Source organism: Salmo salar, chromosome 27 (genome assembly GCF_965601325.2).
Source record: "Salmo salar chromosome 27, fSalSal1, whole genome shotgun sequence".
Classification (NCBI taxonomy): domain Eukaryota; kingdom Metazoa; phylum Chordata; class Actinopteri; order Salmoniformes; family Salmonidae; genus Salmo; species Salmo salar.
The window spans coordinates 36,445,147-36,472,173 of record NC_138317.1 but is presented as its reverse complement, the minus strand read 5'-3'; the positions used below and the strand labels follow the sequence as shown (position 1 = coordinate 36,472,173).

The 27,027-nt window shown below is 43.0% G+C and overlaps 1 protein-coding gene across 1 annotated transcript in view; it reads right to left on the bottom strand.

Moving 5' to 3' along the window:
• Positions 1 to 21,260: 21,260 nt before the first annotated feature.
• dennd3a (DENN/MADD domain containing 3a) overlaps positions 21,261 to 27,027 on the bottom strand; it is a 32,263-nt gene continuing 26,496 nt past the window's right edge. The window contains exons 19-24 of the mRNA XM_014178591.3: positions 24,725 to 24,867; positions 24,015 to 24,175; positions 23,555 to 23,694; positions 23,034 to 23,152; positions 22,586 to 22,723; positions 21,261 to 22,056 (exon numbers count right to left, since the gene is read on the bottom strand). Of these exons, the coding sequence (XP_014034066.1) occupies positions 21,862 to 22,056; positions 22,586 to 22,723; positions 23,034 to 23,152; positions 23,555 to 23,694; positions 24,015 to 24,175; positions 24,725 to 24,867 (896 nt within the window). The 3' untranslated portion in view covers positions 21,261 to 21,861. The remainder of the gene's footprint in view (positions 22,057 to 22,585; positions 22,724 to 23,033; positions 23,153 to 23,554; positions 23,695 to 24,014; positions 24,176 to 24,724; positions 24,868 to 27,027) is intronic.

Below are 27,027 nucleotides of genomic sequence, written 5' to 3'. Positions count from 1 at the left end.
TCGCTGGCCTACTAGCTGCCACCGATCCATTTTTCCTTTTCGTTTGTGTCTCTGTTGTATCACACCCGTGTTCATTTGGTTGATTTCGGTGGGTTTATTTACACCCCGCTGCCTGCTAGTCTTTGTGCGGGATTGTTTGTATGTGTACTACGTTAGGGGTGCGTGTCTGCACCACAGGGTTTTCGTTTCATTCGGTAGTGTTACCGTTTCCAGATTTTGTTTAGGAGTCAAGGTTTCTCCTCCGTGTGTGTAATGAGTTTCCTGTGTGTGGCGACTTCGTTTTGTGCGTGTTTTCCCCCATGTTGTTGTTGAGTCGGGACTACATTAATAAACGTTTGTGCCACTGTAACTTCCTTGCTCTCCTGCTCCTGATTCCTGCACCTCCCTCCTCCTAGGAGGCATCGTAACACAGACAAGACTCTCTTATTTCCTGAGCAATTATCACAAGCAAGCCATCCATTTCATAGCAAAAAAAACATGATGTAACATCACAGAATAAAATAGAAGAAAATATTTTTCTAAATGAAAAAAGTTGCCAGGGCGAAGTAATGTGCGTCTGGAACAGTAATTCTCAGACTGATTATTTGAAAACGGGTCTTATTTTCTGTATAGGTCTACAGATGTTCCATTTAGTTTATTCTGCCTGTTCTTTGGAATTTTCTAAATGGATGAACAATTCCTCCATATTGAACACTGCATGTTGATGAATTACAGCCCAAACATCTGTTTGGTGAGTAGACCTAGGCTTAATGAAACTAATCAAACTAATGTTTTTGTATATTTTCATTGTGGAACCTGTCTATGTTTGGGGGGGGGGGGGGGGGGTTATAGCCTAGCTAGACAAACCAATTAAACATAGCACTAGCAAAGTAGCTTAAGCGGAAATCGACAGGATTAAATTATTTCGAAACTGCAGCTCATTGTCTATTTTGAATTTGTGATAAAATTGCTGTCATTTGGCAAGGAAGGTCGCTTGTGTATCCCATCAGTTAAATACATTTTTTAAGCCCACCGTCCATTCTTTTTATAAGAATTCATTTCTGTAGGCCTAAAGGGACCTTGTGTGCGAACTTAGTACACGTGTGTGGAAGGAGCGGTCAGAACGCAATAGTGAGACGCTGAGGGGAAATGGAATTTAGGGAGAATAACTGTGTGATACTTGCCTTGGTTTCTTTTTTGTCGTGCCCTGCAAAAGCACACGTACAAATGGGACACTAGTCAAAGCAAATAAACATGGTAAATATGATTATTTTGTATTTATTTTTAGGGGGGGGGGTTGACGTCCGATTATTCATACCCATCCCTACCGCTGGGCTATAAGGGCATGTTACATTGTACAAATCAGCTACAGCGCTGGCGCCTGACAGATATGAAGGAGTTGTGATAAACGTAAGGCGGACCAGGCAGCCTCTCGATCATTCATTTATATTGACCTTTAAAGATCAAGATAAGTCACAAATGGCACCGTATTCCCTTTAGCCATGGGCCCTGGTTAAACGTATTACACTGTATTGGGAACAGGAAGCCATTTGGGACACACACACAGGCTGTTTGAAGCCTCACAAAAGGATCCATCTCGTGACTAAGCATAACTGTAGCTAGGCTAATGTTTCCATTTGAACGTGTTCTAGTACATACCTAGAGTACCTTAATCGGAATAGCTAGTATGGCTCTCTCAAATCACGGTTATACCTCGGGATCAAAATGATGTGACCGTAAAGATCTCGATTTGTGTGTGACTATGTCATGGCAACAAGAGGGATTTGTAGTTGATGTCGAGGCTTCCCAGATCATTCAAATCTGCATACAAAAATACTACTTTGATCTACTCTAGAAAAACCCATAAGTGCCATCAAATCTTGAAAAAAACGGAACTTGTTTATTACAGTGTTTCCGCCACGTAAAATACATATGGAACAATTACTTTTCTTCTGAAAACAAAACGAATAGCTGAATGAATAGAAAAATCTGACAACCCCATAGTAGTATAATTTATCTATTTACGTAGTCGGTTTGTTCTATGCTAGAGAAATATTCCTCGAGGCACTTACGAGTGCCATAGTTGGCTACATTTACTTAGTAGGCTACTCAAACGTTTACCAACCACACCGGTTTATACTTTATATGGCCTGCTTATGGTATAATAAACAAAAGCCTGAATTAATGTAATAACTAACTGATAACTAACAGAAATGTCCAAAACAAATAGGTCTACCTGCTTGCACTTAGTGCAGGTTGTGTGTCCATCTACCAAGTTGTTCTTCCAAACTGGTGCCTTACCTTGCGCAATACCTGTTTCCACGATGGTGTTGTAACCTATTCCCTTATCGTAATCTCCCTTTTTATTTATCCGGTTAAGCCTACATTAGCAATTGTTGCGTAAACTAGGCTATTCTGGGAAAGTAAACGTAGTAACGTGTCGTTTTCTCACGTGGGGAGAGGGAACAAACTCATCTTGTGGAGAAACGAGGACGTTTTATCGCCATATAAATAAGGGACAGTTCCGGCTCCACACACTCTCAATGCGTGGCTGGTAGCCTTATGTCTGCCATGCCGCTAACAGAATGGAATTCATAACACAACATGTTCCTTGGTATTTAAAAAGTGCATTATCTGGATTTAAAAAATGTTTTCATTCCACCCGCCAGCTGTTTTTTTGTTGTTGCAGCTCACCCATGGGTAGCTGACCTGATGCAGGACTCTACTTATGACTAGCCCAATGGGGTTAAATGCAGATAGGTTGAAGCATGGGGTTGCCTATGTATTTATAGCCACTGTGCTGCATCATTTGGCTACAGGTGATATTGCTAATAGCATACCTGATAATATGGACCATGCATAGGATATATATATATATATATATATATATATATTATTTTTTTTATTATTTTATTATTTATTTACTTATTTATTTATTTCACCTTTATTTAACCAGGTAGGCAAGTTGAGAACAAGTTCTCATTTACAATTGCGACCTGGCCAAGATAAAGCAAAGCAGTGGCAAAGTAAATACAATATAGCAAGTAAAACACTGGTATGGTAGATTTGTAGTAGAAGAAAGTGCAAAGTAGAAAAAGAGCTAATGGGGTGCAAAGGAGCTAAATAAAATAAATAAATACAGTAGGGGAAGATGTAGTTGTTTGGGCTAAATTATAGATGGGCTATGTACAGGTGCAGTGATCTGTGAGCTGATCTGACAGCTGGTGCTTAAAGCTAGTGAGGGAGATAAGTCCAAGAGGCTTCACTACAGTCCCCGGTTCGAATCCAGGCTGCATCCGGCCGTGATCGGGAGTCCCATAGGGCGGCACACAATTGGCCCAGCATCGTCCGGGTTTGGCCGTCATTGTAAATAATAATTTGTTCTTAACTGACTTGCCTAGTTAAATAAAGTTAAATAAATAAAATAAAAATGTAATCAAGAATAGTCTGATGGGTGACAATATTATCACTTGTGAACGATTGCAAGAAACATTGCATGCCCTTTTTCAAATCATAGTCGCACACCTCATGTAGCCCATAGGCCTATATGTTTGGTTTGTATCACAACTAAAGTGGCCAAATAATTTCTTCATTTTAAGCACATTAATCCACTTTACAAGGGGTACAGAGCCTAACTGGCATACATAAGCAGCGTGTGAGTTTCATGTTTGGGGAAGATCATTTTCACCATAAAAATGCACCTTTATAATAAAGCATTACATGCATAATTGCATTTGCGGTCACTTTTGAGAACAGTATTTTCCCGCTAATTGATGGCATTTTGGAACATTCGTTCTAATAGGTCTACTGCAGTGTGCACATTGCTGCGCTTATAATGTGAAGAAATAGCCTAATAGTTTATCAACATTAAGCTAAATGTTCTGATCTGTTGCATCAGCCTCATTGTTTTTAACCTGTTAGGGCTAGGGGGCAGTATTTACACGGCCGGATAAAAAACCTACCCGATTTAATCTGGTTATTACTACTGCCCAGAAACTAGAATATGCATATAATTATTGGCTTTGGATAGAAAACACCCTAAAGTTTCTAAAACTGTTTGAATGGTGTCTGTGAGTATAACAGAACTCATATGGCAGGCAAAAACCTGAGAAGATTCTGTACAGGAAGTGTCCTCTCTGACCATTCCTTGGGCTTCTTGACTCTTTTTATTGAAAACTTAGGATCTTTGCTGTAACGTGACACGTCCTACGGCTCCCATAGGCTCTCAGAACCCGGGAAAAAGCTGAATGATGTCGAGGCAGCCCCTGGCTGAAAAACATTAGCGCCTTTGGTAAGTGGTCTATCAGAGGACAATGAGACTGAGGCGCGTGCACAAGGCGACCCCATGTTTTTATTTTCTCTCTCTTTGTACTAAAACACAGATTCCCGGTCGGAATATTATCGCTTTTTTACGAGAAAAATGGCATAAAAATTGATTTTAAACAGCGGTTGACATGCTTCGAAGTACGGTAATGGAATATTTAGAATTTTTTTGTCACGAAACGCGTCGGGCGCGTCACCCTTCTTTACCCTTTCGGATAGTGTCTTGAACGCACGAACAAAACGCCGCTATTTGGATATAACTATGGATTATTTTGAACCAAACCAAAATTTGTTATTGAAGTAGAAGTCCTGGGAGTGCATTCTGACGAAGAACAGCAAAGGTAATAACATTTTTCTTATTGTAAATCTGACTTTGGTGAGGGCTAAACTTGGTGGGTGTCTAAATAGCTAGCCCTGTGATGCCGGGCTATCTACTTAGAATATTGCAAAATGTGCTTTCACCGAAAAGCTATTTTAAAATCGGACATAGCGAGTGCATAGAGGAGTTCTGTATCTATAATTCTTAAAATAATTATGTTTTTTGTGAACGTTTATCGTGAGTAATTTAGTAAATTCACCGGAAGTTTGCGGGGGGTATGCTAGTTCTGAACATCACATGCTAATGTAAAAAGCTGGTTTTTGATATAAATATGAACTTGATTGAACAAAACATGCATGTATTGTATAACATAATGTCCTAAGATTGTCATCTGATGAAGATCATCAAAGGTTAGTGCTGCATTTAGCTGTGGTTTGGGTTTATGTGACATTATATGCTAGCTTGAAAAATGGGTGTCTGATTATTTCTGGCTGGGTACTCTGCTGACATAATCTAATGTTTTGCTTTCGTTGTAAAGCCTTTTTGAAATCGGACAGTGTGGTTAGATTAACGAGAGTCTTGTCTTTAAAATGGTGTAAAATAGTCATATGTTTGAGAAATTGAAGTAATAGCATTTCTAAGGTATTTGAATAACGCGCCACGGGATTCCACTGGCTGTTACGTAGGTGGGACGAAATCGTCCAACTGGCCCTAGAGAGGTTAAAAATGTTTTTGTTGATGCTAGTGGTTGTATTCATTTGGGATCCATCACATCCCACAACTGTCCCAGAGTATGTTTGGAATATTCCTTTCTCGCCCAGAAGGACAACTTGACCAATAGAATAGATCAACGTTTGTACTATGGGGGATAGTAGATTGACATAGGCTAGTGTTTTTGCTGTTCGTTAGGCCTACTCATCTTGTTGGCCGATGAAATATGGACATTTCTAACATCTTCAATATGCGCCTCGGAATTCAATAAGAAGGACGCACGCAGTTTCATCCCCGATGTGTCTGTCTTCACTTGTAGCCTACTTCAGAGCTGAGATGCCTGTGAGAAGGACCCGATCACATGACGGGCATTAGCTAATAAGAATTGAGATATCTGAGAGAGCCATGTGAGTGAGAGCTGCTTTGGAGCACAGCAATTGGCAACCGGGAGAAGGAAATTCAAATTATTATATTCAGCCCAAGGGCACAACGGCACAAGGCATGGATTTTTTTAGAGGGCATTAAGGCCACACAAGAGGGATGCCGCCAGGGAAATTCGAGGTATTATCAAGTCCTTGTCAAATTGTGAATGAGAGACTGATGAAGTGTGTACAGCCTGCGCAAGTAGCAGAGCTCATGCTTTTCATGCAACTTTTTTTCAAATCAGTCGCATCATGCAGCCTTAGAATGTATTAAAAATCAAAACATATAGCCCAACGTTTGTAGAACAACTAAAGTTGCATAAATAACTCTAAATTAAGCATATAGGAGGAACTGTTTCTTTGTTAACCACTCAACACAGAATAGACGCATGTGCGAACTCCCTCTGTAATCATTTGGAGAAAATATCCTTTCTATTTTAATTCAGCTATGTTCAATTGTATTCTTAATACTATAAAATAATGCTACGGAATTCTAAGCAAATCTTGTCTGTTAACTTCTTGGGGCTATGTGGAACGCTAGCGTGCCACCCGTGGTGCACCCTATCAACAGCAGGTGCATTTCAAGAGCGGCAAATTTGAAACCAAATAAATGTCAAAATTCAAATTTTTCAAACATACAACTATCTTACACCCTTTGAAAGATAAACATCTCCTTAATCTAACCACGTTGTCCGATTTCAAAAAGGTTTTACGGCGAAAGCATAAAGTTAGATTATGTTAGGAGAGTACATTGACAATAGCTGTGTGTAATGTTTTGTCAATTCAAAGACAGGCGTCACCAAAACCATAAAACCAGCTAAAATGATGCACTAACCTTTAACAATCTCCATCAGATGACACTCCTAGGACATTATGTTAGACAATAAATGCATTTTTAGTTCTATCAAGTTCATATTTATATCCAAAAACAGCGGTTTACTATGGCGTTGATGTTCAGGAAATCGTTTCCCTCCAATAACCGGCAGTCAAGTCAGCACCACAAATTAAATAATTAAAATTAGAAAACATTGGTAAAATATTATATTGTCATTTAAAGAATTATAGATTTACATCTCTTGAACGCAATCAACTTGCCAGATTTAAAAATAACCTTACTGGGAAATCACACTTTGCAATAATCTGAGCACTGCGCCCAGAAAAATACGCTTTGCTATACAGACAAACGGCCATGTTGGAGAGATCTAAAATCGAAAATACTATGTAAATAATCCATTATCTTTGATTCTCTTCATCAGATGTCACTTCCAGAAATCCCAGGTCCATAACGAATGTAGTTTTGTTCAAAAAAGCTCATCATTTATGTCCAAAAAGCTCCGTGTTGTTAGCACATGATCTAAGCCAGCCGGACTTCTCGTCATGAACGAGGGGAAAAAATATATTTACGTTCGTTCAAACATGTCAAATGTTGTATAGCATAAATCATTAGTGCCTTTTTTAACCAGAACATGAATAATATTCAAGGTGGACGAATGCATTCTCTTTTATAACGTATTGGAACGAGGGTACCCAACATGAACTCGTGCGCCAGAGTCTAATCGGCCATCACCGTTCCAAGGCTCTTGTTTGGTCAGATCTCACAGTAAAAGACTGAAAACACTTTGTAAAGGCTGGTGACATCTAGTGGAAGCAATAGGAAGTGCCAAAACATTAATCAACCCCTGTGTGTTTCAATGGCATAGGCTTAAAGGTAATTCAACACATCAGGTATCCACTTCCTGTCAGAAAATGTCTCAGGGTTTTGCCTGCCAAATGAGTTCTGTTATACTCACAGACACCATTCAAACAGTTTTAGAAACTTTAGGGTGTTTTCTATCCATATATAATAAGTATATGCATATTCTAGTTACTGGGTAGGATTAGTAACCAGATTAAATCGGGTACGTTTTTTTATCCAGCCGTGAAAATACTGCCCCCTAGCCCCAACAGGTTAAAGGACTAGTAGTAGCCCACAGCCATATGACATAGTCAGGTCAGGGCCTAACATAAGGACAACTCAGAGTAAGCTAGTCTGTTCTTCTGAAATAGACTACATTTTCTTAATATCATGTTTCTTTAGACCAGTATAAAATAAATAATGGATTTATTGTGATGGTGTAGGCTTTATTAAATTGATTTATTAGACTTTTTAAAATGTAGATGTTCCAAAGGTCTGCACCAGTGGGTTGTAGGCTATGCATGGAAGCCAAGAGATGTTAAATGTGTGTATGTTAATTAACGGTCAATACCATGAGAATGGCAGTTTTTGCTTAACAATCACCGGCAGACAAAATACCATGACCGTCAAAGCCCTACCCAGGGATACACTCTCCACTGATCAAGACATCATGACAGGGATACACTCTCCACTGATCAAGACAGACAGCATGACAGTGAGACTCACACCTGATCCAGACATCATGACAGTCAGACTCACCCCCGATCCAGACAGACAGCTTTACAGTGAGACTCACCCCTGATCCAGACAGACAGACAGACAGGATGACAGTGAGACTCTCCCCTGATCCAGACTTACAGGCAGCATGACAGTGAGACTCACCCCTGATCCAGACAGCATTACAGTCAGACTCACCCCTAAACCAGGCAGAAAGGCAGCATGACAGTGAGACTCTCCCCTGATCCAGACAGGCAGGCAGCATGACAGTGAGACTCTCCCCTGATCCAGACAGCATTACAGTTAGACTCACCCCTACACCAGGCAGAAAGGCAGCATGACAGTGAGACTCACCCCTGATCCAGACAGACAGCTTTACAGTGAGACTCACCCCTGATCCAGACAGACAGACAGACAGGATGACAGTGAGACTCTCCCCTGATCCAGACTTACAGGCAGCATGACAGTGAGACTCACCCCTGATCCAGACAGAATTACAGTCACACTCACCCCTACACCAGGCAGAAAGGCAGCATGACAGTGAGACTCTCCCCTGATCCAGACAGCATTACAGTTAGACTCACCCCTAAACCAGGCAGAAAGGCAGCATGACAGTGAGACTCTCCCCTGATCCAGACAGGCAGGCAGCATGACAGTGAGACTCTCCCCTGATCCAGACAGCATTACAGTTAGACTCACCCCTACACCAGGCAGAAAGGCAGCATGACAGTGAGACTCACCCCTGATCCAGACAGACAGCTTTACAGTGAGACTCACCCCTGATCCAGACAGACAGACAGACAGGATGACAGTGAGACTCTCCCCTGATCCAGACTTACAGGCAGCATGACAGTGAGACTCACCCCTGATCCAGACAGGCAGGCAGCATGACAGTGAGACTCTCCCCTGATCCAGACTTACAGGCAGCATGACAGTGAGACTCACCCCTGATCCAGACAGGTAGGCAGCATGACAGTGAGACTCACCCCTGATCCAGACAGACAGGCAGGCAGCATGACAGTGAGACTCTCCCCTGATCCAGACTTACAGGCAGCATGACAGTGAGACTCTCCCCTGATCCAGACAGCATTACAGTTAGACTCACCCCTACACCAGGCAGAAAGGCAGCATGACAGTGAGACTCACCCCTGATCCAGACAGACAGCTTTACAGTGAGACTCACCCCTGATCCAGACAGGCAGGCAGCATGACAGTGAGACTCTCCCCTGATCCAGACTTACAGGCAGCATGACAGTGAGACTCACCCCTGATCCAGACAGGTAGGCAGCATGACAGTGAGACTCACCCCTGATCCAGACAGACAGGCAGGCAGCATGACAGTGAGACTCTCCCCTGATCCAGACTTACAGGCAGCATGACAGTGAGACTCTCCCCTGATCCAGACAGCATTACAGTTAGACTCACCCCTACACCAGGCAGAAAGGCAGCATGACAGTGAGACTCACCCCTGATCCAGACAGACAGCTTTACAGTGAGACTCACCCCTGATCCAGACAGACAGACAGACAGGATGACAGTGAGACTCTCCCCTGATCCAGACTTACAGGCAGCATGACAGTGAGACTCACCCCTGATCCAGACAGGCAGGCAGCATGACAGTGAGACTCTCCCCTGATCCAGACTTACAGGCAGCATGACAGTGAGACTCACCCCTGATCCAGACAGGTAGGCAGCATGACAGTGAGACTCACCCCTGATCCAGACAGACAGGCAGGCAGCATGACAGTGAGACTCTCCCCTGATCCAGACTTACAGGCAGCATGACAGTGAGACTCACCCCTGATCCAGACTTACAGGCAGCATGACAGTGAGACTCACCCCTGATCCAGACAGCATTACAGTCACACTCACCCCTACACCAGGCAGAAAGGCAGCATGACAGTGAGACTCACCCCTGATCCAGACAGTCAGACAGCATGACAGTGAGGCTGGGACTGGGTGGTCCTTGCCTTCCAGTGGAACAGAAGTTCTGAGAAGCCAGCCAGGCAGCTAGCTAAAGATAGACTCTGATTCTGGAAACATACAGTACAGGTCTCAAGCATCATCTGGGTTTCTGACTGACCACCTGAGCCTTCCTGTATGGCCTTTCACTGTCTCAAATAGCCTATACACTGACTGTGGGTGAGCTGTACTATACAGTACAACCCGTCCCCAACTAGGCTAAGCAATGACTATTGTCTTTCCACTACAGCCAGAAGACACTTTGCAATGGCCTTCCGTGTTAAAAAACAGATGTGCTTATATACTATAAGCTTTCTATGGTTGTGCCTCCTGTAAATGTAAAAAACAGATCTGACTGCCTACTGTAGCTTGTTTTCTATTTACCTTTAGAGGGAGTTGATCTACTGCTGCATTTGTGACCGCTAAAGAAAGCAACGAGAAATGCTAGCGGGGGTATATCTCTCATCACCAGTTACCCAGATACTCTGTGGTCCCTGAGGTGCTCTGGATGGAAGAGAATGGCTGGCAGTCTGCTTGCTTTGTTTGTTTTCCTCTTCCGGTCCTTCATCCTGCCTGCTAAGGCCACTGCAGGCCAGGCTGGTGGAGTGTTCACTGGCGCAGTGGTTCCCAACTCCAGTCCCCAGTACCTCCAACGGCACACATTTTTGTCGTATCCCTGGACAAGCACACCACAGCTAAATATCTTCTTATACAATTTCAGGCATTATCTCCCTGTTAAACTAGTACCTCCGTGTTTTAAAAAAAATCATGTTTTTCTCCCCACTGAACATGACCAGCCTCCACAGCCCTCCACTCCCAGTCCCCATAAGGCTATGGTCATAGTAGTGCCCTATGTAAGGAATAGGGTTCCATTTGGGACAGCCAGAGAGAGAACACTGGGACCTTTAGCTTGAGACTTAACATAGTCAGCCCATAGAGTGTAGGGTAGTGTAGACTACTGTAGTAGTTGGGTTGACTTTAGGTCCTCCACCTACATTTGCTGCATTTTTAGCCCCTTTCAAAATAACCCAGTCATGGAAAAGGACCTGGAGGTAGTTAGGTTTGTCTATGTTCATTGAGGTAGATTAAATGTGTACAGGATTAACATTAATGTATTAATCGAAACCAGGGATGGGCAACTCCAGTCCTTGTGGGCCTGGTTGGTGTCACACTTTTTCCCAGCTAACACACATGACTCCAATTATAAACGAATCACGATCCTCAGTTTAGAATGCAATCAGTGTAAACCAGCTGTGTTTGTTAGCGGGGGGGGGGGGGGGGGGAGATGTGACACCACTCCGAGGACTGGAGTTGCCCATCCCTGATCTAAACCACAACATAATGCCTAACAGAGAACTTCAGACCAGGGACACATGGAACCATTTTTATTTCAAAAATATTTAGACAATGATTTGAATGGAAAGAGGCGTACCAACATCCCCACAATGCTTAAAAACACACCACAGGACCACACACATAAATCAGACATATTTCTAAGTAATGTACCATTTTCCTCACCACCAGTGAAAGGTGATGCTTTGACTTAAGGTCGTATTGTATTAGTAGCATGACCGTGTGTGTTAAATGCTTTATGAATGGATTCAAACTAAAGATTGTGAATGGCTGAACAACACCTGATCTCCCAGACACTGCAGAAGACAAGGCCTACGTCCAAAATAGCACTCTTTTCCCTACATACTATCCTAATTCTGACCAGAGCCTTATGGGTCCTGGTCAAATGTAGTGCACTACATAGGGAATAGGGTGCCATTAAGGATGCAGACTAGGTCTGAATTTAACAGTACGTCCCTGTCTACGCCCCAATAGCTGCATGTGACATCATCAACTGTGCAGTCAGCCACCAGATTATAGGTATAGCAATGTAAAATACCTATCCAGGCTTTGTAAGAGCTGGCATGCTTCAGCAATGTCTGTCTAGGGTTGCAAAATTCCGTGAACTTTCAATAAATTCCCTGGTTTTCCAGAAATCCTGGTTGGAGGATTCCGGATTTCCTGCTTATTCCCTCCTGATTACGGGAAACCTCCAAATGGGATTTCGGGAATACCGGGGAATTTATTGAAAGTTCCCAGAATTTTGCAACCAGTAGTCTTGGCAGAGGAACATGCCCATTAACTTAAAATGACAGTTCAGTGAGCGCCAACATAGCAATCAGAGGCATCCTTGACATTAGTAATTCAACATTATACTGCTAGGCTATCCCAGGGAACACTGCAGTTATAATAGAGGAGGAACACACACACACACACACACACACACACACACACACACACACACACACACACACAGAGACTGAAAACAGTTGATGTTGTTTTCAATCAGCTCACATATGTCCATCCATCCTCACAGAGATAGTTCAAAGAGTTATGAATGCACAGCGCTATGAAACCCAACACACGCTGTAATCTGAGGGAACCTGGAGTCAATTAAACTGGGAGTGAACTGCAACATGACGCTGGTTGTGAAACCATGCTGCCTGTCGACCAGTGGAAGTAATACACCAGTTTAAGCTGTCATTTAAACTTCTGACCCCCAACATATTTAGAAAAAAAAGGAAAAAAAAGTGTTTGAAATGGGCACACTGCATCTTTGTTTTGTAATTATGTTTCTGAGGCTGGAACTCAAACGTGTCCATTATAAATGCCAACAGCAGAGCAGACCTACCCCTAATACCTTTGTTTTTGAAACATGTTCTTTATCACCACCACACTTAGATCATCAGGTCAAAAAGCAACACAACAATTCACATAATCGCCACAGCTGCATCAGAGCACATCAACTCCTCTCACACACACACACCACACACACACACCACACACACCGTCCCTCAGGATTCTGGGGGAAAACGCCTTTTTCCTCAGCAGAATCCTGAGCAGTTTCATTGTGTGTGTGTGTGTGTGTGTGTGTGTGTGTGTGTGTGTGTGTGTGTGTGTGTGTGTGTGTGTGTGTGTGTGGCAGCCAAGCTAGGCTACATCCTGGCCAATCTACAGGAGAATGCAGCAGTACAACTGGAGAACATTGTTGCATTGTCCTTCCTGTCACAGCTGCTCCTTTAGACACAGCTCCTCTTCCTCTGTCGCTAAGACAACACTAGGCAGCTCCTCTTCCTCTAAAACAACTGTAGGCAGAATACGTTGGGAGGATGTGGAATAGAGCCTGTGGATAGAACTTGCCTGAGGTGGCTATGAGCAAGGTTAGGCCTACTCAGTGGAAAATGTAACATGCTCAAGCTCTCTCTCACACACACACACACACACACACACACACACACACACACACACACACACACACACACACACACACACACACACACACACCCTCTGGGAGTCTTATCAATTAATTCAATTCCTCAAGCAATTTATGACTCCAATCAATGCCTGTATGTTTCATTTCATTCCCCTTATCATTGCCAGCCCATTAGATTACAAACTGTCAAGTGTTTGTGTCATCATGAAGAAGTCTGTCTAAATCTGCCCTCCTGGCTCTGAAAGTGTACTTGGGCCTGTATTTTAGTGTCTCAGAGTGGGAGTTCTGATCTGGGATCTGTATAGCCTTTTAGATAATAATAACGCAGGTTATTATGGACAGGGAGAACCTGATCCCAGATCAGCACTCCTACTCTGAGACGCTTGGTAAATACAGGCCCTGAGTGCAACACTGTCCCAACTTCTCACTTGATACAAAAGTTTCTTGTAAGTCTCAAGCAGACAAGTCGATATTTGGAATGTCCCGGAAAAACATTGGGAATGGATACTCAACAACATGAACACAATATTATGGCGGACCAAGGTCTGGTCATATTGCCTTTCAACAACTTCAGATATTGAGTCATACATGTATAAATTAAAAGTAGTAACTAGGACAATATGTGATTACACTATATCTTTACCCTCAGAACTTGTTCTCAACTGGCCTACCTGGTTAAATAAAGGTGAAATAAATAAATAAATAAAAAGGTCCTAAAAATACAGGACTTCAGTGTAATTTGAATTTCCAGAGCCTCGGGTTTACAGTAGTATAAACAGTAAGAACAACAAGAAGAAATGCCACGCCAATATCCAAATGTAATAAGCTTCACAAGGGTGTAATTAACAACACAAATCTTCAGGAAACATCCATAAGCTTGGTTACCTAGCTACAACATACAAACGTATAATCTGAATACACTAACAATCATTGAATACAAAATAGACAAACTACGGGAATTTACGAATGAAGACTTTATGAGCACATTTGGGGACATTGTTTTTATATATACACACAACAATCTGGAGATTGTGATTAACGTACTTTCCTGAAGATTTAATGAATGACGACAAGAATATCATTTCTAGGTTGAATGGGCTACGTGTGTGATATGCTTACGTTATAGCGATGAAGTATCAATTGATAGACAACACAATGATTGAGAACGACATATTAGCTAGCCATCTTCAACAGAAAGATAAGTGATAAGGAAAACAACTTGTAGTTTTATGGGAGGAAACGTTAATGTGTAAGCACAGCAGACGCTCCATCACACACTTCGCCTGGAAGTCGCCTACATTATACATCAGGATATAATATAAGAAACATAACCGTACTCACGTTGGCCTATCCAATTCGCGTGTCGGATAATTCACTTTAGTTTACCGGTGTAATTCCTCGTTTATATGTGTTTTAAATCCGTCAAAAACTCAAGTTGCTTAGCGGTTGGTGCGCTCTCCTTTCTCTGCCCACCACTCCAGGCTCGCCTACTACGCCAGTCCTGTATTTCCCATCCTGAGCCGAGCATTCCAATATGGCTGACACGCTGAAGCAACGTCAGTGCTATACGGGATCCCTGGGACGTCCTCACCCTAAACCCGAACCTTCACTCGTACCCTTAGCCTAACCTTAATCATAACCCTTATATAACCTTAACCATTTTAAACGTCAACTTCAATGGGGTAGGAACGTCCCAAGGATTTCAGATAGCACAGACCCAGGTTCAACTGGCCCATAGTTGAAGCAACTACACTCCCAACTACACAAACTGTAGCAGCCAATGCCACACACACTCAGACAACATTCATACTGCCAAACCTCAAGTATCTCTTTGAAACGTTATTCTACTTCAAATGTTTCGTGTTTCAAGTCAAGGTGATACATTGTGTGGTGGCCAAGCACTAATTGTGTGACATGTGACATCAAAGGCTACAATGTAATGTTCTAAAACTTCAAAAAGGGTGCACTTGAAGTCACTGTGTAGTCTATAATGTGAATCTTTTTTGACAATATTGCAAATGACCTACTGCACCGTGAGCTAATAATGTAATAATAATATTATCGTACTGTATGATTTTTAAACATAGCTGTGTATGTGACAATAAAACATCTATTGATGTTACTTAATTTTCTTTTTATAGGTCAGTTTTATTTAGTTTATATTTAATTATGTCATTTGTGAGGTTGCGTGTATATGTATACAGTGCATTCGGAAATCTACACACAATACCCCATAATGACAAAGCGAAAACAGGTTTTTAGACATTTTTGCAAGTGTATAAAAACGAATCAACAGAAAAACCTTATTTACATAAGTATTCAGACCCTTTGCTATGAGTGCATCCTGTTTCTATTGATCATCCTTGAGATTTTCTACAACTTGATTGGAGTCCACCTGTGGTAAATTAAATTGATTGGACATAATATATAAGGTCCAACAGTTGACAGTGCATGTCAGAGCAAAAACCAAGCCATATGAGGTCAAAGGAATTGTCTGTAGAGCTCTGAGACAGGACTATGGTGAGGCAAAGATCTGAGGAAGGGTACCAAAACATTTCTGCAGCATTAAAGAACACAGTGGCCTCCATCATTCTTAAATGGAAGAAGTTTGGAACCACCAAAACTCTTCCTAGATCTGGCCAAACTGAGCAATCGGGAGAGAAGTGCCTTGGTCAGGGAGGTGACCAAAAACCTGACGGTCACTCTGACAGAGCTCCAGAGTTCCTCTGCAAAGATGGGAGAACCTTCCAGAAGGACAACCATCTCTGCAGTACTCCACCAATCAGGCCTTTGTGGTAGAGGGGCCAAACCGTAGCTACTACTCAGTAAAAGGCACATGACAGTCCGCTTGGAGTTTGCCAAAAGGCACCTAAAGGACTTTTGGACTTTTTGACCATGAAAAACAAGATTCTCTGGTCTGATGAAACCAAGATTGAACCCTTTGGCCTGGATGCCAACCGTCACGTCTGGAGTAAACCTGGCACCATCCCTACAGTGAAGCATGGTGGTGGCAGCATCATGCTGTGGGGATTTTTTTCAGCGGCAGGGACTGGGAGACTAGTCAGGATTGAGGGAATTATGAACAGCGCAAAGTACAGAGAGATCCTTGATGACAACCTGCTTCGGACCTCAGACTGGGGTGAAGATTCACCTTCCAACATGACAACGACCCTAAGCACACAGCCAAAACACCACAGGAGTGGCATCGGGACAAGTCTCTGAATGTCCTTGAGTGGCCCAGCCAGAGCCCGGACTAAAACCCAATTGATCATCTCTGGAGAGACCTGAAAATAGCTGTGTAGCGATGCTCCCATCCAACCTGACAGAGCTTGAAAGGATCTACAGAGAATAATGGGAAACTCCTCAAATACAGGTGTGCCAAGCTTGTAGCATTATATCCAAGAAGACTTTAGGCTTTATTCGCTGCCAAAGGTGCTTCAACAAAGTACTGAGTAAAGGGTCCGAATACTTATGTGAATGTAATATTTCAGTTTTTATTTGTAATACATGTTTTTTTTTAATGAACCTGTTTTTGCTTGGTCATTATGGGGTATTGTGTGTGTGTGTGTGTGTGTGTGTGTGTGTGTGTGTGTGTGTGTGTGTGTGTGTGTGTGTGTGTGTGTGTGCGTGTGTGTGTAGATTTATGAGGGGGAAAAAACTATTTAATTAATTCTAGAAAATAAGGTTGTAACGTAACAAAATGTGGGAAAAAAATCAAGTGGTCTGAATACATTCAAAATGCACTGTATATTTGACTGAATGACTAATGTCATTGTCATACTACTCGTAGCCGTCTACACTCCTTCCATTGGGATCCAAGTCTCTGCACACACTACCAGTATGATGTTCCATCTCTAGTAGTAGGAGTTGCCCATAAAGTAGCTTAGCCTACAGATCTGGGGTCACATTTCCCCACTCCAACCCTACCATCAGAATATAACATGATCTGTGCATTGGGGCGAACACTATGTGCATGCAGTGGAGTCAAGTTACCTGGAGACAATGTATCAACGAAAAGGGCTACAATTTAGTGATTGCATCACCCCTGTACCCCAACACCACAGTACTACCCCACCCCACCCTTCCCCCACATCAGAGGGGTGCAAAGCAAGGAGCACCTGTTCACTGGTAACCTGACGCTCCCTCTGATTCTCCTTTCTGGAAATCACAATCTTGGGGTTTTTGTTGTATTGCCACCGTAAAAAGAAAGTGTTTGACTGGTATCTTGTCATTGCAGTTGTAATTCAATGCTTATCGTCAGTCCTAAATGTGGGATGTGGTCCTCTGTAGCTCAGTTGGTATAGCATGGTGCTTATAACACCAGGATAGTGGGTTTGATTCCTGGGACTACCTATATGTTAAAAATGTATGTCTATAAGTCCCTTTAGATAAATAACATAAACTCAGCAAAAAAATAAACGTCCTCTCACTGTCAACTGCGTTTATTTTCAGAAAACTTCACATGTGTAAATATTTGTATGAACATAACGAGATTCAACAACTGAGACATAAACTGAACAAGTTCCATAGACATGTGACTAACAGAAATGGAATAATGTGTCCCTGAACAAAGGGGGGGGGTCAAAATCAAAAGTAACAGTGTGGCCACCAGCTGCACTAAGTACTGCAGTGCATCTCCTTCTCATAGACTGCACCAGATTTGCCAGTTCTTGCTGTGAGATGTTACCCCACTCTTCCACCAAGGCACCTGCAAGTTTACTGGCATTTCTGGGGGGAATGGCCCTAGCCCTCACCCTCCGATCCAACAGGTCCCAGATGCGCTTAATGGGATTGAGATCCGGGCTCTTCGCTGGCCATGGCCAAACACTGACATTCCTGACTTGCAGGAAATCATGCACAGCACGAGCAGTATGGCTGGTGGCATTGTCATGCTGGAGGGTCATGTCAGGATGAGCCTGCAGGAAGGGTACCACATGAGGGACGAGGATGTCTTCCCTGTAACGCACAGCATTGAGATTGCCTGCAATGACAACAAGCTCAGTCCAATGACGCTTTGACACACCGCCTAAGACCATGATGGACTCTCCACCTCCAAATCAATCCCACTCCAGAGTACAGGCCCCAGTGTAACGCTCATTCCTTCGACGATAAACGCGAATCCGACCATCACCCCATGTGAGACAAAACCGCAACTCGTCAGTGAAGAGCGCTTTTTGCCAGTCCTGTCTGGTCCAGCGACGGTGGGTTTGTGCCCAGTGATGTCTGGTGAGGACCTACCTTACAACAGGCCTACAAGCCCTCAGTCCAGCCTCTCTCAGCCTATTGCTGACAGTTTGAGCACTGATGGAGAGATTGTGCGTTCAAGTTGTAACTCGGTCAGTTGTTGTTGCCATCCAGTACCTGTACTGTAGGTGTGATGTTCGGATGTACCGATCCTGTGCAGGTGTTGTTACACGTGGTCTGCCACTGCGTGGACGATCAGCTGTCCATCCTGTCTCCCTGTAGCGCTGTCTTAGGCATCTCACAGTACGGACATTGCAATTTATTGACCTGGTCACATCTGCAGTCCTCATGCCTCCTTGCAGCATGCCTAAGGCACGTTCACGCAGATGAGCAGGGACCCTGGGCATCTTTCTTTTGGTGTTTTTCAGAGTCAGTAGAAAGGCCTCTTTTGTGTCCTACATTTTCATAACTGTGACCTTAATTGCCTACCGTCTGTAAGTTGTTAGTGTCTTAACAACCGTTCCACAGGTGCATGTTCATTAATTGTTCATGGTTCATTGAACAAGCATGGGAAACAGTGTTTAAACCCTTTACAATGAAGATCTGTGAAGTTATTAAGATGTTTATGAATTATCTTTGAAAGACAGGGTCCTGAAAAAGGGACGTTTCTTTTTTTGCTGAGTTTATGTTATTATGCATTATGTGCTCTAACTGTGGTATCTATCCAATATAGGGAAACATAATGTTACCACAGCCCACACCATATCGTGTGTAATACAGTATTTCTGATGGTGGGGACTCTTGATAAAGAGAGATTCAATGCAAGTTCAATACAACTACCGATACCCACCGTTGCCTGAACTATGCACAGATCAAAGTTAGCGTAATACAACTACTGGTACCCACCGTTTCCTGAACTACGCAGAGACAAATTGATTTAATAGATGGTCTATACAGTGCATATGGTAGTAGAGTTCTATCCATATGAAACACACACAATAAAAAACCCTCTCTCAGTTCAACTGCCACATACATCTCTCTCTGATTCTTTCCATAAGTAGCCTCTTTAAATAGCAAATGGTTGTTCACTCAGCAGCGCTCAGTTCTGGCTCATAAGAGGCAGATTCCAATTTGTCATGGACAATCACCAACCCACACAATGTTAGTTCTAAAAGTCTGGACAACCTGAAAACAGAGTATCCCTTGGAATAGGGAATCATCCAATCCTCATGGTTAACAGGAAACAGGAAAATGACGGAGACCCAGGTCAGGGTGATGGTGCCACATGGCCGTCTTTCATAACTTTGCTTGATTGGTAATGTACCATTTCTGTGGTATCCAGTTTCGCTGGGTATAATAAAATCAGTCATTTTCAGCTTCAAGATGTATTGACTATTTACTGTAAATACAAATAGTGATTAAAAAAATGGCCCCACTTTTAGCCAATACGGAGAAACCCTACAGGAACATCAACCAGAACACAGTCCCAAATGGCATCCTATTTCCTGTAGCTCATTACTTTTGACAAGGGCCCAGGGCCTGGTTTCCCAATAGCATCTTAAGGCTAAGTTCAATTTAGAACCATAGGATGCTATAGTTCTAACGATTAACTTATTAGCCTTAAGATGCTTTTGGGAAACTGGGCCCTGGTCTAAATTAGTGCACTTTTAACATTATAGGTTGCAATTTTGGACGCACAAGTGTATTCAGTAAACACATAAGTGCCTACATCTTCATGTTTATACAGTATCTTTTGTTTACACATCTGCCCACAAACATACATGAATTCTTCTGGGAAGTAAAATCTGCCTGTGATGGGAGGAGCCTTCCTGTTCTATGTGTGTGTTGGACTAAACTAATCTTATTGCTGTCACTTTATCTGTGGATAGAAATGCATGATTCAACAGTGCCCTGTGTAATCTAGTCCTGGTATTTTCGGCGTCATCAGTCTTCCACATCCCTGGATTCAATTACTACAACTCAAAGTAACTTGTAGTTATGAGTAAAAGAGATGGCATTTGAAACCCATTGGGTAAATTCCAATCTGGCTAAATCTGAGGAAACCACATCGTAAAAGAATAATCTGCAGCTGAATTAAAAATGTGGTCTGTGATTATGTTTCTGTGCTGCATTGTATAAGCACCGAGAGGAGAGGGATTTATATTCGTACAGCTGGGGACAGTTGGAGAATTATAATTGGAACACTGGCATTTGGATGATGATTTCGATGATTTTGACATCTGCTGGTGTGATTGAGAGGATTCTCAGATTATGAAGAGACGGGCTTCCCTGTAGCCACCGTAATGGGATTTAATACAGATCTGACTGTACTGCATGAAGGCAGACAAATTATTATATCTGATTGAATATGGGCCAAGTGGGTTAAAATTTTATAATTCCCAAGATTATACAAAAACACCTGGCCTTAGCATCACAGTCAAATCGCTATATAGAAATAATGATAAAAGTCCTTGGTTTCAGTCAGTACAATACAAAGAAGTCAAATATCATGACGTGGTTTACAGAGGACAGCTTTGGGATGTCAATTTAAAGCTATTAGATGTTATACTGTCCCCTGGTGGCAAAAGCATATACAGAATACACATGAAACTTCTATTTATGGTGAATATTTCACTTTTTCATTTAAATGTTTGGAAAATAGTTTGTCATGTTACATGCAGAGCCAAATAAATTGAGTCTTCATTCATACATTTTTAATAATACATTTTTAATAACACCAGTAAACAATACAAAAATGTATTATTGTGTATTAAAACATACAAAAAGGTTTATTTACAACAACAACAAAAAACCATATAGATTAAATATTCATATGGTTAGGAATCACTTATCATGCATCTCTACTGTAGTTCCAATATAAAAAGTTAAGGCTCCTCCTTAGAGGTTAATATTAAAAGAAGCAGTTAACACTGCTGAACATAAACAAAGAGGTATTTAACTATAGGTTGGACAAATTAATTTAGTTGTTGTAAGTCTAATGAGCAGCAATACAAAAACCCGATGCAATCATGGGGAAGACCCCTTATTTTGTCTTTGGGTCAGTCATCCATCCACAGGCAGTCTAAAATCACGACAAGTCCATTTCCCAACTGTTCACAATAACCTGGGTTATTAGAGCACCACGTAGCGAAACCTTTTTCAACAGAAAACGAAAAAGAGTGTTTCTTATTGGCCCATGTAGCCATTCTCTGTTTCAGTCCATTTTCTACCGTTTGGTTCCTAATGAACACGACCCTGTTCTGAACCCAAGGCACCAGGGGGCAGTATTGAATTTCCACTCCAGTTACTCCACTTTCCAGATGGCTATCTTCCCATCCTCGCGGGCCGCGCCACTCAGCACATAGCGGTCCTCTGCGGAGCACAGTGCCTGGACACAGTCTGTGTGAGCTACCAGCTCCTTCTCCACAGTGTGTCGCTGGGTATCCACTACGTAGATCTTCCCTCTGGACTTCCCCGAGCTCCGGCCGCCAACCCAGATCTGACAGGACAGGGTAAAAGATGTGGTTTAATGACCAATAAGAGATATCTCTGTTTTTAATAAGACATGTTACATTGACAATGGGCAGCATGTCAGAATGCATTGTGCTATGAATGATCTATTATGCATAACATTTTAAAAAGCTGAAAAGCGGGAAGGGGAACCAAGGCTGATTTGGACCAATGAATACTTTCACATAATAGAATACCTAAATACAGTGCGAACTGTAATTAGTGTATCTAGTAGTCCAGTAGAGTACTCAAGCCCTTTAATGGAAACTACAATAGAGTACTCAAGCCCTTTAATGGAATCTACAGTAGAGTACTCAAACAATGCCCTTTAATGGAAACTACAATAGAGTACTCAAGGAATGCCCTTTAATGGAAACTACAATAGAGTACTCAAGGAATGCCCTTTAATGGAAACTACAGTAGAGTACTCAAGCAATGTGCTTTAATGGAAATGACAGTAGAGTAGAATCGAAGCATTCTAATTATCGGTCAACAATGCAGTCTGCAGATAATCTCACCTGGTTTTTGACCTTGATGAGGCAGGTGACACCTGCACAGTCGGGCAACTGGATCCTCTGGAAGGGCTTGGTGAGCTCCGCGAGGTGCCACACACACAGCTCCCCGACGTCTATACAGGCCGTCCACAGCTGCTCCTTCTGAAACACACAGCACACAACACCAGTCCTTCATCACCCTCATACCATGTCAAAGTAGCACAGACCTCACTGATCACAGTAGGCTATATGTTAAATATGACATACTATGTATACAATACATGCAGGGATGAAACATGACACTGGCCAGCCGGGCTAGCAGGCCACGATTTCCACTAGCCCGGGTAACATTCTGGTCTAAAGTCAGTGCCTTTCAAAAACAACATTTCATCCAGCCTGGTAGGTTCTGAAAAGTACTAGCCTCAGCATGTTTCATTTCTATATTTCTACAGACACATAAACCACGAGTCACCTCCTGGTAGAGCAGGAAGCTGCTAAAGGCAGTGGGGGAGCCACAGAGCTGTTCAGGAAGGGAGATCTTGCGATTCAACGTTCCGTTTTTCCACACCTCCATAATGCAGTCTCTGGCACCTGAATGACGTAGGAGGAATAACAACCACAATTATAACAATCAATCTGTCATATACAGTATTATAAACTGGGTAATTCAAGCCCTGAAAGCTGATTGGCTGACAGCCATGGTATATCAGTGGTATACCACGGGTATGACAAAACATTTATTTTTACTGCTCCAATTACGTTGTTAACCAGTTTATAATAGCAATAATGCACCTCAGGGATTTGTGGTATATGGCCAATATACCACGGCTAAGGGCTGTGTCCAGGTCCTCTGCGTTGTGTTGTGCTTCAGAACAGCCCTTAGCCGTGGTATATTGGTCATATACCACACCTCCTCGGGCCTTATTGCTTAAGTCTAGTATAGCCAGAAGTAATTTTCATCATTTTAAGTACACTATTTTTATGTGTACTTACAGCACCATAGGGTTCCACTGCAGAGCTGAATGGACTGGAGGCGGTCACAGGAGAGCCTGAACTGTTTCCTCACCTGCAGTGTGGACACGTCCCACGCCATCACTGTACCTTCCGCACTGCAGGAGTATACCACCTTGGGGCTGCAACAGGGAATACATACACAGGTAAAGACTAATGTTAGTGATACCACAGAGAAGAATCAGCAGGGCTATGTTCAAGATGGCAAACAGGAGTGTTTCTTATACAAATTCAGATTGTTGCTCCGTGTTTCAGTCCATTTTCTTCCGTTTGGTGCCTAATGAACACAGCCCAGGTATAAATAAAGGATGTCATCCATTGTACTTAGAGCTGGGACTGCTCATTGATGCCTTTATCATAGGCTCCTAAAAAGAAGGCTCTCTCAATGGCTGTGATGCCAGTAGTAGCTGTATGTTTGATGCATGTCATTGTCACACCTCACCTGTATTTCTCGCTGCGCTCCCCTATGGCCAACCCTGTGACCTCACTGCGGTGGTCCGTCAGCTGCTTGTTACAGGACATGCTGCGGGTGCTGATTATGTAAATGACGGAATCCTGAGAGCCAATCCACACCTGCTGCCGGTCCACTCCCAGCATGCAGTTCTGAAGAAAACAACATAAAATAACATTGGGAAGATATGAACCATTATGATGTATAACCCATGTAGCTCAGTAGGTAGAGCATGGCGCTTGCAATGCCAGGGTTGTGGGTTCGATTCCCACGTGGGACCAGTATGAAAATGTATGTACTCACTACTGTAAGTCGCTCTGGATAAGAGTGTCTGGTAAATTAGAAATATGTAAAAAACCAGACAGGCTTTCCAGAAGCTTTTTTAAGCCATGGAAGCAAGCTTGATCACCACTGGCTTTTCTCAGATTTTTTCCAATTAGCAAGTGAATACAAGACTTGGAAGTGTGGTAACATAAGTCTTCAATTTCAGACACCACCAGGGGGCAGCAGAATCCCTTGAGTTATTTTAATTGACACAAACACTAAATATAGTTCAAATGGGTCAAAGCAGAAAGATGACTAACTCCGGTCAGTGAATAACTACTGCTTCGTCATACTTCTATAATTGTCCTTCTCCCTTTGAATTTTCCTTTTCTTTAAAAATAGCCGGTCTCATCCCTGTTCAACGTCCACAGCCTTACCACTCGTGAAGAGCCTATTTGAACTTGGCTTTGTTGCATGGACCAGCTGGCTGCATCAAACACCACCACCTTCCCGTCGCTCAGGGCACACCACAGTTTGGGGTTCCCATCACCCTCGGTGTCGAACGATACGCCCAGCTGGCCTGACAATGTAAACAAACATTTTGATGAAGGCTAGAATGCCTGAATTCACATTTTCTATGTTTTTATTTCTATTGTCCTACAAGCAGAATCTCTATCTCATACTGAACAAATCAATTAGATCCAACTCAAATACAGTAAGGACGTCATGGTTTGACTAGATAGTACCTATACAGTTACGTAAGCAACACCCTGGTGAAGACTGTTCTTTATAATAAATATCTATTTATAATACATCTTCTAGTTTGTTATGAGCAAAGCTGAATATATCTCACACACACACAGACACAGAAAAAGAGTAAACATTCAGTCAACATCTCTCTCATACACACACACACACAGAAGAAATGTAAACATTGACAGTTACCCACAATGCCACGCATATTGAACTTCTGTCAGATATCATTCATGATCTAGTAAGACATCAAACCATATTTTCAAATAGAATCACAAACTGCTCTATTTCCTCTGATGGCGTAACAATTCTTAAAAAAAAAATCATAATAGGAAAAATAAATAAAAAAAAGATGTGTCACATCCTGTGTCACATCCTCCCTTTCATGGGGAGGAGTGATGAACAGAACGGAAAGGAGGAAGGAATATGGACACTGTCCAACGGCACATATTAGTGACCTACATTTAGACCCTGAGAGCAAGGACTTCAATGGTGCTCTGTGCTGAAGCAGCACTGTTACTAATGCCTAGACGGTCATCTCCACGTCCCATACCGTGGCCACTACCATGCCACCTTCTAATTGGATACAGATCAGCGGGAATTGGAACAATCAGCGGGATAGGCCTAGAAAAACACACCACTGTGTGTGAGAGGACCAGGGGAAGGAGGAGGACCACTGTGTGTGAGAGGACCAGGGGAAGGAGGAGGACCACTGTGTGTGAGAGGACCAGGGGAAGGAGGAGGACCACTGTGTGTGAGAGGACCAGGGGAAGGAGGAGGACCACTGTGTGTGAGAGGACCAGGGGAAGGAGGAGGACCACTGTGTGTGAGAGGACCAGGGGAAGGAGGAGGACCACTGTGTGTGAGAGGACCAGGGGAAGGAGGAGGACCACTGTGTGTGAGAGGACCAGGGGTGGGAGGAGGACCACTGTGTGTGAGAGGACCAGGGGTGGGAGGAGGACCACTGTGTGGGAGGAGGACCACTGTGTGTGAGAGGACCAGGGGAAGGAGGAGGACCACTGTGTGCGAGAGGACCAGGGGAAGGAGGAGGACCACTGTGTGTGAGAGGACCAGGGGAAGGAGGAGGACCACTGTGTGTGAGAGGACCAGGGGAAGGAGGAGGACCACTGTGTGTGAGAGGACCAGGGGAAGGAGGAGGACCACTGTGTGTGAGAGGACCAGGGGAAGGAGGAGGACCACTGTGTGTGAGAGGACCAGGGGTGGGAGGAGGACCACTGTGTGTGAGAGGACCAGGGGTGGGAGGAGGACCACTGTGTGTGAGAGGACCAGGGGTGGGAGGAGGACCACTGTGTGTGAGAGGACCAGGGGAAGGAGGAGGACCACTGTGTGTGAGAGGACCAGGGGAAGGAGGAGGGATATTGTGTGTGAGAGGACCAGGGGAAGGAGGAGGGATATTGTGTTGGTTCCCTGACGTCACTAGGTTAAGAGGCTCCTTTTAGTTTAGGTGCTGGGAGGATCCTTGCAGACTGGGGTCTGTTTCTTATCTGCCCTAGTCAAAACAGCACGTTGTGAGACGTTCTATTGAGCCTGAGAAAAAAAGAATGCTGATTCAAACGATTGATGTTTGAAACATACGTTTCAGATGTAAAATTGATACAGAAGTCAGACTAAAACACATCTCATTGTGTAATACAAGTCTGTGTAATATAATATAAACGTTTGTGGTTTGAGTAGGAAGAACAATTTCAGTGATTCTATTGTGACTACTGTATGACTACTATCAGTAATCAGTAATAAGGATGAAACTGAGGAACACAACAGGAAGTGGTTGGTGGTGATGCGTTGGGAAAATCTGTGCCTTATTATTTGTTTAAGAGACAGTAAAAAAAAATCTCGGGAACCAAAACCGACTCTGGCCAAGCCTCCTCCTGTAACGCCACACTGACACCATCACTGTCCTAGCAGCAGCAGAATGCAGCACTGTGACAGACCTGGGTTCAAATAGTACTTGAAATCATTTAAAAAT